Source organism: Trichoplusia ni, unplaced genomic scaffold (assembly GCF_003590095.1).
Source record: "Trichoplusia ni isolate ovarian cell line Hi5 unplaced genomic scaffold, tn1 tig00003437, whole genome shotgun sequence".
NCBI lineage: Eukaryota > Metazoa > Arthropoda > Insecta > Lepidoptera > Noctuidae > Trichoplusia > Trichoplusia ni.
The window spans coordinates 88,584-109,765 of NW_020800391.1; the positions used below are offsets into that span (position 1 = coordinate 88,584).

Here is a 21,182-nt window from a genome sequence, read left to right on the forward strand (position 1 = left end):
CTACAACCCTTACTATTAAAATTTTTGAAGATATTTTGATTTCGTAATAAGTAAAATAAATATTTTTTTCATGTACCTAGTAGGTCTTCTAGAACGTAAGTTAAGAATGAAGAAGACTTGACCTGAATTTCTAGTAGCTTTATGTAAAAAAAAGTACTTTACAATAAATCAAAATATATTTTTCATCGTCGAACTCTACCACATGATAGCAAGTTCGGTATCCAATAAATTCAATAACAAGACATCATGTCAAAGGCCTTTGCTATTCTTATACCTTCTGATCAGAAAGTATTTGCAATAAACGCAACTTTATATTTGAAATGCCTCTCGTACCTCATATTGAATATTACTCTGTGAGGCTCGACGGATTCCAAATCCCTCATCCATGATCCCTGACTATCCTCAATATTAAAAATTCCTAGTGCAATATATTATTTTAATACTTACACAAAAATCCGTGCAACCTTTTGAACAGAATATTTTGCAAAACTTCGCAATAAATCTCATGATTGCACAACTTGTTTTCTGCAATTTTAATATAGAAATATTTTGTACGGTTTCAGTTTGCAACGTCAAAGTAAGTTTTTGTCAAAGCTAGTGCTATTGCAAAACTTGTTCGAGAAACTTTCGCTCACGTTTCGCAAAAAAATTAACGTGACTAAGTATTTATGATGTTTTATTTTACTTTTGAGTTACATTTTTATTAGCTCAATTATTGCGAAGTTCAGAAACTATTGCTGCTTTGATTCGAATCCTTAAAAATGATACCTTTGTGAAAGAAAGACTCTGCTCTACGAATTTTATCCCGCTAACTCTCTTCCATAATCAAAACAGTCTTACTTAAAGAGATCCTACTAGGCCCCTGGTATGAGGCGACGAATTAGTACCAACTAGCTAAGCCCATGTTGTAACAAATTTCAACCTTATGACTTTGAGATAAGGTCGTTGTTAACGATGCTACTGGAATTCATTAATAAGTTGATGCTTGTCCTAAGTAATGAAATACCCTATTTTCGATTTGAATCGTGCAAGGTGGTACCGAGGGTGATGCTGTTCGAAACATTCCAATTTTAGTTATCTGTTAATTCCTATATTCCTGAGTCTCCCGTGTTTTGATTCCAACCCAGAGTAACTCTACAATAAAGATAAAAACCTGAGTTAAAAAACACCATGGTATTACTTCGGAACTGCTTTGGGTGAATTGTTATGTTTCACTTTGTACTATACTCCCTATATTCAAGCAATGAGCAGCTGTAGTGCATCCATCCTGTTTACAAACACGGTAGCGAATCAGAACGCTTCAGATATGTAGGTAGAGAGATTAAAAAAAACACGAAACCATTTTGTAATGTATTATTCTATTGCAGGAAAGAGATGGAGATTTCCATCCATATAGCTCTCTCTTTCTTCTTCGCCATGATGCAAAATAAAGTAAATACTTAAAGAAATTGCGTTCTTGAAGAACTTAAGTAGAAGATTTATTTATTTTAAAATAAATCCATATTGGTAAACAAAGGTAGAAATAAAACCAGTTTACAAATATGTCAGCTCCAAAACCACAGACCCACAAATGTAACCGTTAAGCTCATAATTCTTTATGTAACTTCGGCAACAATGGAACATCAACACATCCAAACAATTTTCCAACAAAATGCAACACCGTCTGATCAGCAACCTTGCTGCACAGTACTCAACACCCCATTAAGTTAGTGACATCAAAATCGTTAAATCGATGTCCCCTCACCTATATTTATAATTCAAAAAATCTATTCTCGTGTCCACAGGATCCCTATAGTGCAATAACATATCCATAGCTATACAGTTTTATATACAAGCATTTCGTTTGAAGAGGGTCTCGTAATTTATAGAGGGTCCTGGCGACGCCTTCCCAGCACCCCTGGACTGAAATTAACTGCACAAATTGTTATATTTTTAATTTTTCGCAATTCATACCCCATGCTCCTAGCAATAAAGGTTAATTTTCAATGGGGCTTGCTACGAAGCTTGGAATTCATTATGGTTTCGGCCATCAGCGTGCCTCCATCGCATCCTAATTACCCAATATTTTTAGAAATAGACAACAAGTTGTGGATTATGGCGCGGTAAATATTTTTTACATACACCATGACATAACTGTGCGTGTTACCTGAACTAATATTTAAGTAGCACGCTGTAAAATGGACCTTGTGACAGTTCATGTAGAGTTGAAAAAACTGCCTCAGTTGCGTCGAAACTCTAGTGTCTCCTTTGTGTAGATAAGTCGGTCTTTATCGGCATGTCAATGAAAAAGCGACTTTATAGACATGTGAATTCAACATGATAACCACCACAGATTATACTTCATCTTTAGATCAAGTTCGTTCTTTTTACCCATTTTATTTAAAACACAACTTCACTAATAAATCGCATTTAGTAAATTTACTATTTAATTAATTTTTGTAACGGGTCTATTTATAATATTATCTGGTAAAACTTTACCCTACTTCGTAGAGGGCGCTAGTAAACTCAAGTTTTACGTATCCGATATACCGACAGATGGCGCTTAATTCGACACTCGTACGACACATATTGGTACTAAAATTACGAAGAGAGATTTAAATCATTTTTCTCAAAGATTCATTAGCAGTAAATTGTAATTATTTTATTTATAGAGCATTTGCTTATAGTAAAGTCATTGAAGTTCCAGAAATAAGCAGTGAGTATTACAATAACAGATTTATGGATACTTTTCCAAAGTTAGAGGTAAAACAGGACAAAGTACGCTCCCGCTTAAAATATTTGGGATTTTGTCTACACGGTGATACAAAATCTACATTCAAATGATAGATGCTCTCGAGATTATAAAACATTCATACTTTGGACAGCAGAGGAGTTTCAAAAGGACTTTTTCCATCTAAGAGTAATAAGGTAGGTATTAAGGAAGCATGTGTAGTGCATAAATATTGCAATACCCTTTTATATCAGCCTTACTCTACATAGGTAATCTTGACAATAAAGCCATGTCTGAGCCATGCTTCATAACTTTTCGATTTGGGGAGAGTATGTATAACAAAAAGAGTTATGTCGAAGGGATGCATGTAGGTAGCCGGCATTGTAAATATTAAAAGAAGGGAGACTAAACCCCAATGACGAGCGGAAGCCATGGGGTTGTAAACTGAAGCCCCCTAACAATTCTACGCTACAGCAGACATTTTTGCTTGACTGACATGCGAAAAAAATCTGTTACGATTACGACCCAAAAAATGCAAATGGAACTGTAAATTACGGTACAATAATTTGAATATCATACGGTCTTTGAGGATTTGACCTAATATTTAACTTATTCCCTTACGCTATTAGGATAGAGTCAAGACCGGTTCGGTGGTGGGCCGCGGACCATAAACTTTTTTGCTGATCGTAAAACAAGTTTAAATATTACTAGACCTTAGTCCTGTACGAGATCAAATAAACGGTTGGGGGTCAACATAATATATCTACTTGCACTACTAAGGTTAGTAATTATAACCACACTGCAACTGTTAAAAAAAACGGTCGGTGAAGAAAAAAAAGGCACGGTGCAACGAGTTAATGTTTTACTTGCTCTATCTCGGCTGCGATACGAAGAGAGAAAGAGAAAGAACTGGTAACAATAATAATAATCGCGCATACGCTAATTTCGTCCCTCGCGCCCTTTCGAGTCGTTCTTGGCAACCGGTTTTGTTTGTGGAGCGGCCGTAAAATGTTTGGACCAATGGCAAGGCGCGGCTGGCAGCGGGCGTACCATTGGCGACGGGTGATAGAGAGCGGCGGCGAGCGCGGGGCGGCGGGGCGCGGGGCGGGTGGCGGCCGCGCGGGGCATGGGTGCGGCGCGCCGGTAGCGCGCGCACATTACACAGCCGCAGTCGTGTTTCGCCATTCGAAAAGAAGGTTATTGTTACAATGACACGGGCACCGGACTATCGATAAAGTGTGTTTGTATGTCGTTTTCGTCGATAATAAGTGTTGTGTTTACTTTCACCCGTGCGAATGTCTCGATCCTCACCTTTTCGTTTGTTTTTTCTTTTAATCATTGCCGCATGGGACGGCGCTTACGTTTCAGTTAACCTTTTATTTTGAAACGATGGAACGTTGTTCTTATGGTTTTTACACCAAAAGGTATTTTATGTTATTTATTTAATTTATGATTGCGATCTGGTGTGAGTGAGTGCGTCGCGTGTGGCTATACGTGGTGAGCAATATCGGCTAGGCAATGGTTCGTCATCGCAGCGGAATGAACTCCTACAAATTGAGCCAATATTAGCGAACGAAGTTGACTTCCAATCGTTATGCACAAGTGAAGGAGAAAGGGTTCCCTGCAGTGACTGTAACTAGTTATAACATAATAATATTATGTATTAGCATAAAACTTGATATACAAGTACAGCAATGTCCTATTGTTTAGCATAAATTGTAACAGTCCCGGGACTTTGTTGTAAAGCATTGTTGAGCTTTGTGGTTATTATTATTGCAACGCTTCGGGGAAAAGCCGACATTGTGAGGCCCTCGCACTCGAGGGTCGACAGCCGAGGGGGGGGAGAGCGCCGTCTGTCTGCACACATGCAGAACCGGTTCGCGCTCCGACTCCCCTAGTGGGCTTTTATGGTCTCTTTCTTTATCATGCCACACGCGTTCGCATAACGCTCTCTCGCTCGCACGTTTTCATTATTTTTTGCTTCCCCTTGTGAAATAATACCAGACGGACCGTTTTTATTTAGGTGTCTGTCCCTAAATAGGTGTATAGCTTTATGCTTCTAGCAGTGATGGTAAGTAACACGAAACAAAACACGTGGCATGGCTCGGTTGTCAATAACAAACATAATATTGCATTGTGTGACGTTTGATTTTCACTAAACTATAAAACTTTCTATAGTGTCATGTAAATAAACACAATATGGACACTAGCTTGGTCCTCGGTACGGAAACTATGTAGAAAGTTACATTTCGCGGAGACTTGTTGGCTTCACCTCAAAGGCCTCCCGACCAAACTCTCAAAGATCGCAACAAGTTTTGCTCTCATGCCTACGCTGTCGACTTCACTCTTGTCGACTTGACTTGAACGTAAACAAAAGTGTAGTTCCTGACTAGATAGAGTTTAAGTAAAGTTTTTGGACCTCATATTTTCAAGTAAACATTTCACATTTTAGCCTTATTATCATTTTTGTATACAAAAAAGTATGTAATTTAAGCCTAGACCTGATTGTACCCATCTCCCAAATCCAACAAAACACGATTTCCCAAATGTTCAAATACCAAAATATACAAAAAACCACCAAACACAAATATTTTGCACACATGGTCTTTTTCATAACTGGGAAAATAAATTTTACATATCTTCACACATTAACGGTGATCAAATTGCTTAAATGAATGAAAATAAAAACTAAAGTTACCTAATTTGACAAAAAGTAAAGGCTTGTTAAAATAGACCATGTCTACGTCCTGTAGAAAACATCCAATCAACAATGTATCTCTTTATCACTAATGTGTCGAATGCATGTCCGATAAAAGGTCAAAGATTTCTTGATAAGGATCAAGTAGAAAATTAATAGAAAATAGGTTAACCCTTAATTTACTTTTCGAATAGCCATCTAGAACCTATTATGAGGTTAATCGATTACCAGATGGCAAACAAGATTTTTGAAAAATTAAATCAGAAATTAGGCTCACGAATTCACCACCGACACTTTTTAAAAATTTCAGTCTATCCTTGTATAAAATAAAATGTGGAAAAATGGACATATCAAATACCATTAAAATTTGAAAAAGCGGCTGTATCTCACAACCTGTCCTCACTTTGCCCAAAAGAGATTTAAGCCCTTTTAGGGACATTTCTTGATTAATTCTTCCGTATAGTTTTAAATCTGAACCTTAATACTTATTTGTCTCGTTATTTTCCTCACGATTTTCGAATTATGACGCATTTGCTCGCGACTTCCAGTTAAACATATCAATCACTCGCGAGAGTCCCGACCTAAAGGTTACTAAATTACCACAATTATCCTTTACCGTTATACCGCATAATTTGACTTTTTCCTGTACCCATACAAGTACCGATTTATATCTACACTAACTGGGTTTTTCTGGGTTTCAAAACGAGTCTAAAGTTGTATTGTAGATCTCTACTTTATGCGTATTATGTCATGGTAGAGTTAGTTCCTAAGCAAATGCTTTATGTTTTTTCTCACGGCACACCGGTGATTATTAGTTACGTAAAATGAAATTACGCGCGACCGATGGAATAAAAGTTCATGGCGTCTGTGAAACTTTAACTCAGCCGGCATGCGAGATTAATGTGTAAGTGGCCAGATTGAATGGCATGCGTTCACAATACTTTGCGGGAACTCAAACATTTTTAACACCTATTATTTCTAAAGTCGCTTTCATGAATATTTCCATAAATGGTAATTGGTTAGTAGCGGATTTAAAGCGAATTTTGACCTTTACACTGACCCGATGTATTGCCACTCTCTGTATGACATTTATGATATACATATACTAATAAGGAAAACACACATTAATTGATTACTCACAAATCTATTTGAATGGTTTGTAAACAGACGTAGGATGGATGGTGAACAGTCTAATAAATAAAAATAGGAATTCGTTTTCGTTCTACGGTCGATGACAGCAAGGGACGTTACGACTTCCTCATATTTGTACTTCCTTTTAACAAAATACTTTGATAAAAAGAACACCGAATTTATCTTTCGAACTAAATACCAGCTATTTATCATACGATTCATTTGTTGCACTACGCTAAAACATAGGCAAAGTATCGATCGCCAACGGTATCTAGTTAAAAAATTCTGCTCAGATGCATTCACCCGCCCAAGGGACACTGGGCAAGATTGCAAGGATGTAGGGGTTAACACGAGTGCTATATACAATTGTCATATTAACTACAGCAAATTGTAAATTAGAAGTGACAGTCCATCGCCTACGAGTTCACAATAACCCAATTTCCTCACTTAACTCTTGCATGTGAAGGAAGACATCGTTGAGATGCAATGATTTTATAGGGTTACATTTGTGATCAATGCAATTATCACAAGTCTCTTATGTTACTTGCCACGAAAGGATATTAATAGGATGTATACTTTTCCAGCGACAATAAAGAAGTTTGTCGACAAATTTTGCTCTAATTGTGTATAATTAAAGATCTGGTCGCAAAAAAATGTCTATCGATTAGTCTTTAAAAAGGAACATCGTTTAGACGGGGGTCAGTACCCTGCGCCCTCACTCGAATGCTCTCAGCCTGTCGAAGTGTACATAATGCGTCTTATCGCATGGCTACGTACATGTTAGCATGTTCCCTTTGAAGGAGAAATTCTAATTCCAAAATGTTTATGTCGAAAACCACTGGTTGTATCAGGATTGCCTAACCAAGTACCTGAATGGGTTGGCGTACCTTGTTTGCATGTAAAGTGCGAAGTGGATAATATTATAATGATGGTAGAGCACTTGCTTCCTGACAATTAGCTTTTATGTCTGTATCACTTATCAGCACGGGAGTGGACCTCCACACAATGCGACAATATCACACTATAGCGGTTAACGTAACGTCATCCAAGCGTGAACTTTTTGAATATTCGAATTGATATGTGAGACGTGAAGCGTTAGGCTAAACGCATAATCATTAGGGCCATAAAATCAGGTCTTGGACGTGAGACTAGTTTGGAAGCGATCTAATCAATCTAAATTACGTCACTGTCAATTCGAAGAAGAAGTAACTGACTTCTATTTGAGGAGAACTAAGAATACTAAGTTCTAGGCGTGTAAGAGTTTTAAGGAGAAAATTATGAAGGCTTAGTCAGGTAATAAAATTGTTTGAGGTCCTACAATTTTCTAAAATACCATACCATTGTGAGGTTCTAAACTTACGGCAAAAACATCGAATTTGAGAAATCGAGACGTAAAAATAAAAAGCCGACAAATAAGCCTCTGGCTTTTCTATACGGATTGAATATAGGTAGTATGGAAATAAATAAAACAATAGGATTTAGAGCAATCATCGTGTTTCTGGTCCGAAATCATTACATGCTTATCGAACAATAAACATTTTATATAGGTTGATTATTATAGAACTCAATAAGACATTTGATGATACACAACTGCCTACAAACGAATCCCGGGAAAACTTTTGATTGGGTTTATAACTAATCTTTATTTTTTGCAATCATCTGTTATAAAGGGAATTAAAACAACCTACCATTTGCCTAATTATCACCTAACGTAGGACCGAATGAGAACTATCGGCATATTGCATCGGACTTGTATTGTAAGAAGCCGTTAAGAAGGATCTTGACATGAGGATTCATGCTGTCTTTATCATGGTCAAGAAGAATGTAGAGACGTTTTAGAATGTCACTTAGCCGGCTTCAAATTTTCAACTTTCTTTTGTTTTCTGTGGTGGTTTTAACTTTTGTTATGATATAAAGAACCCCATCAGTACATCTTTAAGTCTGGGAATTGTTACCGCTGTTTAAAAGAGAGGCCTTAACTTCAGGTGTAGTGAGTAAAATTTACTGTCTCCCTTCTACAAAGACAGTCCCTATTAACTCGGTATTTGTAGGCGATTATAAAAGTGGTATTAAAAATACTTTAAATTCAACACATCCCTTCTAACGCAGTATTCATTGGCGCTTATGACCGCAATATTAAGATAGTTTACATTAAAACTAGCATATTCTTGAGTACGTAGGCATCGAAAAAAATTCCAAGTAAATGCAAATATTGGAAAGTTTGGTTTCGAACTAATTACCCAAAAATAGACTATTGTATTATAGGCAAACTTTCAAATTCAAAATTCTGAAAATAATCCAACAACAGCTGCTTCGGTATCACGGTTAATAAAAAAAGAGTAGGTACGAATTGTGTCCACAAAAAATCTGTTATCACGATAATTCCTTTGGGTCTTAAAACTACTGCGCTACGGAAGTAAGAGACGTCGATCTACGACATGTATTTTGAAAGCTGGTGACCCCTTGTACTGACTAAGAGGAGAACAATACAGACTTGTAAAAAAAGTTTTTGTAAAGAAAAAGTTTAAATGAGAAGCCTTTCAATATATATTTTTAATAACATGAACTTTTTGAAGTGAATGGATTACTCCTGCTCGTCAGTGCAGATAGGAGCAGAACGGTTAATAATTTACCAAATACCATTATTTTTCTTTGAAATATAGGATTGGTGTTTAATGTGCCTTTACTATAATAGGTGAAAAGTTATTTTATAGCCTGTCAACCACTTGTTTAAATTTGGTCATTTACAGTTGTTAAGAAAAATAGATGTTTAAGTCTTTTGTTGCTGACCGTATCAGTAGTAGTACAACAAGTACTTTCGTTGTCTTGGTTGAAGCTAGCAATAAAATATCGTCGTCTCTGTCTTACATACCATGCGTTTATACTTTTATCTCGCTCTATTGATATTTTATTTGTTTTCGGAAGTTACAACGCGCGTGGTGTTGTAGTAAGAATCGAATACTAGAAGATTACTAATAAGTACGCAATTACATATTATTAACTATTAACAGCTGTCTTTGGTAGTATTTAAGAGAGGGTATATTTTAAATACACATAGCATTTTCCTATCACAAGCTGTGCTTAAATGTGATTCCATTATGATGTTTGCACCTAAGTTGTTAAAATGTTCTTCTTTATATAGCACTGGCTTCTCAAAATACATCACTTTTGTTTGGGACCCTTTGTTAAATTAGAAACAATTGATTTACATTTCGAAAATATAATTAATTTAAGCCATCATGTATACATTGTCTTTTCCCCTTTCACGCAAAAACCACCGAACCGATTTAGACGAAACTTGGTACACAAATAGTTTATAATCAGGCCTAACATATAGGATAGTTTTTATCCCGATTAATAACCTGACAGTGCCAAACATCCAAAAAATAGTAGCTTTACGTTATGGGTTTTCCCGCTATTTGGCTTTTATTTGTAGCGTGATAAATAGGATGTAATCATGAAATAATGGAACTGGACTATCTAACACAAACTAAATTTTATGGCTCTTAGATTTTGGTATCAAACTATTACTACTAATACACTTCTGGCTTAGAGCGCTCGGAAACTGCAAAGTTGTATCCAAAAACTCGTAATTAAAGGTCCCTTTCTAGAGACTCTAGTTATTAAAAACATTGTAAAAACAAGATTTATTTAACATCTGTCCAATCGATATGACATTGGTCTTCATAACTTAATTAAAGCTAAAACCATGCTTGCCTGTCTGAAGCTGTCTGAACACTAACACATACTAATCTTCTTACAACCTACCCGTACTTATATTTCTAGGTACACCCAGGAATGTTATAGCAAATTACCTTATGGCTTCTAGTCATCGCTCGCTCACTTTCTACTGTACAGTCAACAGCACAATACTGGTACACGACACCTCTGTTACAACGTATTAAAGTCTTTAACTGCATTTGATTTCGATCTTGCGGTCGACCGTACAAGCACAATAGTCCACGTTAAAAACATTCCGGTTCATTATTCTGTGCCTTACATTTCATCGATGTACCTACACCTCGCAGACGCAAAAAAAGCGAAACAGCTGTCAGAATCAGTATTACAATTAGGAACATGTAATCGAAAATTTTAATGGGTAAAACAAAAGGATGTGAAAAAATACGGGAACAAAAACAAAAAGCACTCTTTGGGGTTCTTTCGAACGGCAAAAATCGTAACCAATATTGATTATTTAATTAAAATCCTTCCAAATACTTTATTTTCATTCGATATCTCTTTATCCTTATTCTATGGTTTTAGCTTCACTCTTGGTATGTTACAAACTTAATACTATGTTACCATCTCCGTCTCGTACCCCGTCTACAATATAAGACACATTGTATTTCAAGTCTTGGACGGCTATCTGCGTAATATTAAATATTATTGCTACTTCGAGGTTGGTTGATGATGAAGTACTTTCAATTTAGATAATATCGCCTCAAGACTGCCGCGGCGGCAACACTCTTGTCTGTTTCTCTCGGCCTTGTTTTCTCAGTTACATCGTTCATAATTGGTTTTGTAAGATTTTTACCATTTTCAATAATACTACTGGTATATACGTAATTAATTTGGAAATATTTTGTCCTAATGAGTAAATAATAAGGCGTTGTTATAAAAGTCGGATCTTAACACAGACTTAATGATAGGTGCTATAGAAAGAGGTCACGTTCCTCAAACATGCTTTGAGATATATAATGTTGCAGGACACACATGACACTATAGGATAATTGTTCAATGACTTAAATGGCTAATATTTTGTTTGGGTTCTGTTTTGACATTTGACATTTAATTTAACACTGGTAACACTTTCAACGGGTATAGTGTTTTAAAACATGGGTTGTCTGCTAAAAAAAATCCATCGATTCATTTGGAGTAATAATATATATTTTTAAAACTGTTTTTGTTTTCTGTGTTGCACTCACAACCTAATTACCCTATGATTATTTCTTTGCCATGTTTCCTACACTTTGGCTAAGTTTCGATTTATTTTTTCATTTTAGGTCTGAAATCCTCGACAACATACAAAAGAAAAAAGATCAGGACAAAGAACCGCAAAGTCCTAGTTACCAGCAGCAACTCAAACCTGGTGACAAAACTCTGCATAGCACTGACGGGTCCAACGCCAATGTTTCGGTGACGCAGCATGTACCAGCTCAGCAGTTGCTCTCTCCCACACACACGTTGGGACCACCTGTACAGTCCAAGGAAGAATCAAAAGACAAAACAATAAAAGTCGCGAACTCGACTACAATCACATTAATAGAAAACGGTAACATCAACGGCGAGAAAGATAAGGACAATACCTACCACAAGAACTATTTCACGTTAGAACCTAAAAATGAAAAGAAAGATGATTGTAATAAAAACAGTATTACGATAACAAAGACTGTGCCGAAGCAGTCACAGGGTAGCAGTCAGGCGGAGAAAACAAAAAATCAAGTAAAGCCGGCGAAGAGGCCGCTCCAGTACTTGGAGACCCTTGCCGAGAAGGCTGGCATTACTTTCGAAGATAAGTACGAAGCGGCGAACACATTATTGGCGTTAGATAAACAGAACACCACAGCCCGAAGGCTACCTGATTTAAAAGCTCCAAAATCAGAACCTGATAATCACAATCAATCCGACGAATATCGATTTAGAAATCAACAAAAAGAAGAAGATGACAAGTTACAGGTATGAAAACGAATCACGTCTACAGTAAATTAAATTACACTAAACAACGTTGCTTTTTTATACTAAACTATTTTCTACTGACATATAAATGACAATTAACTGTCAAAATGGTTTACCAACAAAACCTACAACTATACTTGTTGTAACAGATCCAGCAGCAGATAATCCAGCAGCAGCAGCAGCAGCAACTGCAACAGTTGCAGCAACAGCAGCTCCAGCAGTTGCAGCAACAGCAGGCGCTACAGCAGGCGTTGCAGCGACAGCACCAGCAAGTGATACAACAGCATATTAAGAACCAGCAGGATCAGCAGGAGTTGGTAAGCTAGTACATACATTTAACTACTTAGTTGTGTATAAAATATAAGATATGAACATTTAATCATTGGCTATAACGATTTTAGAACGAAGAGTTAAGCAGGAATAGGATATTATAGTATAATTGCAAGAGGCTGAAGAGAATGCTATAAAAAAGGGAAATCTAAGCTAAGTAATGGGTAATTCAAGGCTGATGATGATATTAGATAGACAAAAAAGTAGTCAACCTGGCAGTAATACTTACTTTGTTGTTACTCAATCAGTTGCAGAAGCAATACCAGCAGCAGCAACAACAGCAGCAACAACAGCAGCAGCAACAGCAGCAACAGCAGCAGCAGCAGCAGCAGCAGCAGCAGCAGCAGCAACAACAACAACAGCAGCAGCAAAAATCTGAGTTATTGCAAGTTTCGCAGCAGTCGGATCAACAACAGCAGCAACAGAAGTTTTTGCAGGTATTTAATGTAAGCTTGCGGTAGATATTCGTATTATATTTATACAATTAGTTTATTTTTAATTCGTAGATTATAAAAACTTTAAAATGAAATATATACGCAAAACAAAGTGTTTTAAACTTTTTTTTTCATTATAATAAGTAATTAAATATATCGAATAAAACTTCTATATGTATTCTCACTTAGTGGTTAGGAATTATCTTCTGCCCTAAATTCGCAGCTTGGCCGTATAAATGACAGCCTTTGCCATTGTATTATAATCTAGTAAAGGATGTGCTGCCACTTAAGCTGTCATTTGTCTTACGCTTGTCTAGTCGTTCGGAAACATGAAATAATTTTAGCTTCTTTCATTTAGCATTTACGCCTTTTAATACGGATTTTTAAAAGTACTAAGTCGATAAATGTATAAGTTAAAAACTTGAGCAAAGAAAACTCCCAAGCATTCAGTTATTTATTTTTTGCAACGGCAACACTATGTGTAAGTACATTAAAAAGAGAAAAAAGCAACAACGGCGTTAAAAAAAGCGTCTGTATTCTTGTTCCATGCCGCCATGGTATTCGCAGCAAGCCGCGAATAGTGGGCTTTGATATAGTGACCTGTAGCACTCGGCTTTCGTGCGGTCAATGATGCAAAACAATGCATCAATATGTTAATGAAAAACACATATATCTAAGCTTATGTTTTAATTACCTCATATACTTAAGATATAACCTAGTATCGTGTCAAAGCTTAAAGCGCTCGCAAACCTTTATAGTTTGCAGATGTATCGGTTTTCCGCTTTTTAAAGCTATTACATAATAATTTAAACATAAATAAGACATTGATGCGGGCCGGGTTAACTTAATAATCAAACGGCCATACCATTTGGCTATCATTGCTTCTATGTAGTAAGGTCATAGATATTCTGACAAATAAATGCCCTCTTTCTGCCGCCAACTGTTAGGTGTGTGATGCTACCACATCACGCGTCCACTTTTGGTCCTCAAAACATTTGGATGGATTGTTTTTTTATTTTTAGCCCCAATAAAAAACACATGGAACGCGGAGCTCTAAGAAAAAAAAGCATGTCGAAATTTCAAATCGAGTTTCGAACATCTTTTACGATCTATTTTTTAATTTTGTTCAAGACGCTTTTCGAAAGCATACGTAGTGGTCGATTTTTGTGTATCTAATAATTTTAGAAAATTTTACATGATGTGAACAGTGATCGCTTCGCTTAATAATAGATAGGTTTAATGGGTTTTGTAAAGAAGGATACTATTGGTAGGTGCCCTTTGCTAAACCTTACCCGTTTTAGATACATATGCTAGACTTCTAACCAACGTATTGCGATATCTAGTTACGCAATATACCTATCACAGTATCATATCTTTCTTTTGTCTTTATCCATCGTAAGATTGAATAACCATTGTTTGTTTTGCCAGCCGCTACATACGCAACAATTCAACGTACCTGGCATCGGTGAGATTAACCTAAGTTTCCTGGCGTCGCCGCAGAGCAACGTCAACCTGCTGTTCGACAAGAACTCGAAGACCGGCATGAGCGGAGAGATTAAATCACAACAAGTGAGTAAAAACAAAGACCTTTCTTCAGAAGCAGTCGGATAAACACGCTAACATTTGCTTTTAAACTAATTAGACGATGGCTTTGAACAGCATCATTCGCCTTTTTTAACATTCAGGTGATGATCGAGTCAGTTATGGGGTGAGTGTGTGTTAGAAACTAGTTGCTGCCCGCGACTTAGTCCGCGTTGTAAAGATTAGAAAAACGCCTTCGAAAACAAGCGTTGTTTTAGAACAAACATCGTTATAGTTAGACTTCCTTTTTTCCGATTTTTTAGTGAATTCCATCATACATTATTTTTTCGTTAGCTTAGCCATTGCCGCAGCGCACGCAAGAAACTACCAATTTCTCTCCGATGAATTTTTTCTTACCTGCCCTAATCCTAATGGTAAAATTATTCTTTAACTCAATTCGCAAAGAAACTTGTTCATAATAGGTATTAGTATCTACGAATTGTTTACTCAAGTTTTGATTAAGCACCTTACACGTACCTTTTTAGTTGTCCAATACTATTAAAACATAAAACACCTGAACACTACAGTAAGTCCTATTACCGGAATAATAATTACCGCAACATTGATTTTCGCATCTGTTGTCATTCGATAAGCTATGTAATAAGACACATTTCTTTAAACCAGATGAAGTTCACTACCCACTACAGTTTATTTATAAATGATTTACATTAAAAAAATAATTTCATTTACTCATTTACACTACAAAAACAGCAACGCAACAATTTCAGCAAGGATTATGAGCAAAAAAGTTTAGTCCAAATTGATCGCACACCAATTACGCTAATGAGACAACTTTTGAAACAAACTATTTACAAACAAGTCCTGTTCAGCGGGGTTCTCGTTGCCCTTTCGTTCGTCCCTCAAACATCAGCATGTATATTTAATTACTCCGCCGGTTGCAATTCGAGTACCTACTTGTAGTACTCTCAGACTACGTTGAATTTATTAGCGTTCCCTCTGCGCCTAAACATATAGGCTCGTATAGGTGAATAAATTGCAACGGTGTCCTGATTCCCACGGGCGTACTGAGCACAGTTAATTCGCTCGGCGCAGGGGTGGGGGGCGTATCGAACGGCATAGCTTTAATCTGCTGCCGTAAACAATTTATAGCATCACGCACTCACCTGCGCATTTCATTTTATCAATACCAATTTGCGGAACATCGGATATTTCATGCACGTCGGTTCATTTCGTGTTGTGCAACTGAAAATTGGAGTTTCAGAGCTTACAGAGTTGGTTTAATGTACCTACCCATGTTCGGTATATTTTGAATTGATGAAGCATTCATAGTTTATGTAAAGCTTAAAGCTCCATTTATGAATATGTTTCGAAGCTACCATACAGACGTAATCCGGGCGCCATTTTTGTTTTGCGTTGCGGTTTAACAGTAAGTTATTACTTGGCTATGGAAGTTATTTTACGAACCTCGTTCAGTTCTTTTATTCTTTATATTATATTAATTTTATAATTACCTACCTCTTTATCTAATCTATTTTGTTGCTTATCTCGCTTTTCATTCTCTAATGGGCTGATTTACTTATTCCTTGTCAATATATTAGTATTCTACTATAGATTTTAAGCTTAAATCTCTTAAAATCTTTCACCCTAGTTTTATTTTATAGATGATTTCTTTGCTTTATTTAAACCCGAAGGATTAAAAAACTGTAATGGGAAAAATATATATTTTGAAACTTGGTATTTTTGAAGCAAATTAATGAAACAAGAAAAAACTCTGTATATATTTCTCTAACATAATTATTTTGATAAACGTATGGGGTTAAATTATTTAACGACTAGTATTTAAAACAAAAACATTAAGATAAAAGCAAATATACAGATCCTTCAAATTATAACAAATATTTTTTATGTAGGCAACCTGAATCCCTTTAGAATTTGAATAATTTATTTTAAGAACCCTGTCAACACAACACTTTTGAAACAAAATGAATTATGAATGAGACTTGCAAAAAAACATGCTTGGGCGCGATTTGAAATTGTAACTACATGAATTTAGGCCTCTACTGTAAATTTCATCATGTCACGTTTTACACAAATACCATTAGAAATTTAAAACATATTGTTCGAGAATTTCTCCATGAGTTTTTAATCAACCCACATATGGGACAGGGACAAACGAATTTTAATGTTGAATGCATAAATAATACGAAACTGTTCTCGCTGATCTAGAACATTCTGAATACTTTAATACTTGTTGGGTTTTAATACATAGGTATGACATGGTAATCTTGGATGCTGCATGGAAAATTGGATACGTCTTGTACACACTTAAAGAATAGCTGAGGAATGTAGTATAAGAAATGAAGATATTTTTTCATTTTTAAGAATTCTTGGAACTATATTACTTAGCCAGATTTTTAAAAGTAAAATCATAATCAGAGATATCCTCGTTTTTAATAAATTAAAATATTCTTTAAGTGTATTTTTCGTTTAAAGCTTTCACACATCCGGATTGGTCTTCGCAATTAACCTTCATCATAACAAAAAAAGCTATTATCGTTTTAAATTAAAAAAAGACTGTGAATACAAACGCTATGTTTTATTTGTTACAGATAGTAGACGGTCAATCTCAAGTAGTTCAGCAGCAGATGAGCATGGCCCAGCACGAGCCATCGCAGCAGCACCACCAGACAGTCACGGTCGTGTCCTCGATGCCCAGCAGCATGGCGCCGCACCAGGTAACACCGTCACAGTACTAGCAAAGGAATTATAAAAAAAGATATTACTGGAACTTCTCTTAGTATCTCACGATCTTAATGGAGTTGCAAGTCCCGTTTCGATGAAAGTTTCAAAAATAAGAGAATCGAATCTACCATTAACAAGTGTATTGTAGACAATGCTCAAATCTTCGAAATATGTGAAGAGGCTTTTGTCTATCAGCAGGATATTTACAGGCTATTCATAAAATTATTGAAAAAATACTATTTTCGGTTTCGGTATAAAAAAATATTGGCAAGGTTGAAAATTAAATCAGTATCCAAAAAGTCTGACTTACACCTTATGTCGCAAACACCTAAAAGACTAAAATTATTCAGCTGCCTACCTCATTTGAATCGTCTGAGCGAAGGATTAGTCTAGTGTCCGCATTCAGACTAATACGACGCCACTTTGGCACCATGCTTATTATCAAGATTCAATACATTTTTATTAAAAATGGTACCGTCATTGTAATCGAGACGTATCCTCGCAATGCATCTCCGAACGCACCGGCATCGTCGGAACCGAAAGAGGTTTGAATTTGAACTATTTTAAATGAAAAAAAGAATAATATCTACATATTTTTTAAACTTCACCTTTGTCCCATATCGTATAGTCGGTATGGTTATTCTTCTCTTAAGGGTAGTTTATCAGGGTAATTTTCGTTTTGTGCAGCAGCCGCAAGCAGGAGGTGCTATTCAGCAGCAAGCAGGGAGCATCTCTACGATGCCGCCGCTACAGAGCCTGCCGCCTAACACCCAGCACCCGCAACAAATCAGGTTAATGGAAAATTCTAGAATGAAATATTATTTTTAGAAAAAATCTGGTACAACTAGGTGTCTAGGGAAATTAAGCAAAAGGCGGCCCAGATGATTTTGAAATCTTCTAGCCCAAATTATTTCCAGTTTTTTTACACAGAGTTCTGTGTTGTTTTTGTCATTTTGATAAATATTCTCAAGCGGGTCTAAATACGACTGCTGCTTTTTTTAGATTAAGCTCCCGAATAACTATATTAGTAAATAAAGTTTAACTGTTTTGGCAAATTATCTCCCTATTTTCTTTAAGAGCTAAATTAAACATCGTAGGCACTGTATTTTTGTAGGTAAAAACTTTGAATGAAATTCTTCTCAACTAAATGGGCAAATTTATAATAAAGAATCATTGGCGTATCGAACGCGGCCTAAAACAATTTTTTTACATGTTTTGGCAAGCAGAATGTTTTATATAATTGTGAAAATATTTATGATCTGGATTTGATCCATTTAAAGGCACTTATAATAATAATCACTTTTAAAACCTTTTATTACGTAAATGCCATTTGTTTGAAAAATACTCCTGTTTAAAATCAGGGGTGTTGGTAATTTTGACGTGTCTATCTGTATGTCTGTGACATCATAGCACACGAACAGATTAATCAATTTGAATTTACTTTGTTTTGCATAATATGTAAATGTTTTTTGAACTGCCAAATTAGAATTAGTTAAACCTTTTAATAGGGGGTTAGAAATTTTTCGGGCTTTTTTTAATTTTATCTTATTACCCAGTGCGGAATGGGGCCACAGTCGCGTGCAGGTGATCCAGCAGCCCTTGCAGAACAGCACGTATCTGCAGCAGCTGTACAACGCCCAGGGTCCTCTGCTGATGCCTGGCAACATCGCCCTGCACCCCGGCATCAATTCCCAGCAGATTCAGGTATACACCACACTCGTTATCAAACCACGCGTGACGTAACTCACGTATTAATATTGCAAGTGAAGTATCCGAAAAGGCATTCCGTAAAAAATAGAAAATTTGATCTTACCTTATAGCTTTGGACAAAATTCCGATTAGGTAGATCGATTTGGAGGTTTTTACCAATAAAATCTAGTTACAAAAAAAATATCCAACGTGTTCTGAATATTTCACAGCAATCCAATTGTTCGCTCACTATAAGGAAAATCGCTACCCTGCTGGCCACTCTATTAGCACAACATTACCATTTCGTACATTGGCGATTCTGGAGAATGACATTGAGTATAAATCAGTTTAATTATGCAGTCGCTTTCTGTATATTAGAAGGCAGGTTTAAATGAAATCTGAAGCCTATTTATTCAGCGTACGTCAGACAGTTCGTACGTGGCTTATACAATCGATCATTCTCGAAGGTTTTTTTAGAGGTAGGGCTTAGTCATTGACTGTGGGTAACATGAGGCCTGTTGTGTAGGTGATCGCCGCTGGGAAGCCGTTCCAGGGTAACCAACTGGCCCCCCACATGCTAACCACGCAGGGCAAGCAAGTACTGCAAGGTCAAGCCGGTAAGTTTAACACTGCTTGGTATTTTTTCCGCTATATTCTACTAACATCGTAAGTTTTAATATAATTACCAGTTAAAAGTATCAAATTTAATAAAATATTTATGTATTGATAATTAGTTTTAACATAATAATAAAGAGAGGTTGTTTGTACATTTTCTTTAATAAAAATATTTATATCTAGTCATAAAAAAAATACCAATTTTGCTTATTCACAATCAACACGTGTCTATAGTTTTAGTCACATCTCTGTTGACTCCGTTCGTCTATATTTTAGCCTAGATTTAAAAAATAATAACACATACTACTCAGACATTTTACAGAGGATTAGTGCCCCTCAATATTTCGTCCTAGGTAGGTACATTATTGGAATGTAAGTATATGTTGTTTGTTAATTGTAATACCTGGTTTGTAAATGCAACGCAGTGATATTTTACACCATGATATTACGTACCTACGGCTAATAAAGAAAGCCCGACTAGTTTCCGTTCAGTTCGGTTTGTGGCATTGCCGTAGAAGGAGCTCTGAAAGTCCTAGAAGCATCCAACACTAGTCTGGCATTCTCAAATAACTTGTAAGTAATATTGTATAGATTTTCTTATCATTAAAATACTCTTAACGGAGCTCTTTGTATGTTAGACAGTTTTTAATTTTCGCTGGAAGTGCAGGTATACCTTTATAGTCCAGTGAAGCGGCAAAAGCCTTTATTGAGGGAATCTGCGGAGGAACCTCACAAAAAGGGTATTTTTTTAATACGTCGCAATATTTAAATTTCTCCTTGTGTAGCGGGGAGTTTCACAAACATTCAAGTAACAGTAAGTGCATTAAGTCTCGGTGGGATAGCCAAGTGGTACAGAAATTAACCGTTTTTTTTGTAATCAATTTCTACATCTAGTAATTAAATTGAGTTATAATGTTAAATAATTATCGCAAAACAAGTTAGTCTCAGATATCGGGTGTTTTGACGAATATTCCGCTGCGTCGGCGGTAAACCGACGCCGCTCCTTATTTCCTTTAAGAACGGAAACTCAAAGCTGACGCCGCACTATTGACTATTGCTCCACACAAGCCGGTATTGTTTCGACGGTAACGTGAGTCAACATTGTTGCTGATTTAACTCTAAAGTCACTTTTTTCATCATATTATATTTACATGATATATTTTTTAATTCATCGCTCTTATATTCTTTCACTTCATAGTTAATCACGCTCGCCATTTACTAGCGCACATTTATCTAGTGTATCATACCAGCGTGCCAAGGAAGCTCCGTGCTACCAAGAACTACCACACTATTTAGGTTTTCAGTAAATTTTACAGGTCTCACTACCTATCCGGATCAAGGTTTATATAATTTTCCAAATGTTTATTATCAGTCTCGTGATTTAACATATGAATGTACATTTGTTTCATGAGATAGTTTTGTTTCCTTCAGTTGGTTTGTTTGGGCATACGTTTTATTGGCAATTAAAATTGAAAATTTATTTCAAGCTTTTTCAAAATTTTATCGCAACGTTTCTTTATGCATTCGATACAAACTAGGCTTTGATCGTACACTTAGTGAATTTAGCTTTTTATTAGCTTCCCACGTATTTTATTACTACTGTTTCGAGAGTCGT

The 21,182-nt window shown here is 36.2% G+C and overlaps 1 protein-coding gene across 13 annotated transcripts in view; it reads left to right on the forward strand.

Annotated features, from left to right (window-relative positions):
* The first annotated feature begins 3,843 nt into the window (after window positions 1-3,843).
* Window positions 3,844-21,182, forward strand: part of LOC113507882 (polyhomeotic-proximal chromatin protein-like) — a 33,689-nt gene continuing 16,350 nt past the window's right edge. For 10 of the 13 annotated variants that reach the window (XM_026890800.1, XM_026890804.1, XM_026890809.1 and 7 more), the window contains exons 1-9: window positions 3,845-4,134; window positions 11,543-12,215; window positions 12,365-12,532; window positions 12,794-12,982; window positions 14,408-14,548; window positions 17,131-17,256; window positions 17,954-18,054; window positions 18,820-18,967; window positions 19,479-19,569. In XM_026890800.1, the coding sequence (XP_026746601.1) occupies window positions 4,100-4,134; window positions 11,543-12,215; window positions 12,365-12,532; window positions 12,794-12,982; window positions 14,408-14,548; window positions 17,131-17,256; window positions 17,954-18,054; window positions 18,820-18,967; window positions 19,479-19,569 (1,672 nt within the window). In that variant the 5' untranslated portion in view covers window positions 3,845-4,099. Of the gene's footprint in view, window positions 4,135-11,542; window positions 12,216-12,364; window positions 12,533-12,793; window positions 12,983-14,407; window positions 14,549-17,130; window positions 17,257-17,953; window positions 18,055-18,819; window positions 18,968-19,478; window positions 19,570-21,182 lie in introns of all 13 variants that reach the window. The other 3 variants (XM_026890807.1, XM_026890808.1, XM_026890813.1) reach the window with 1 other exon arrangement.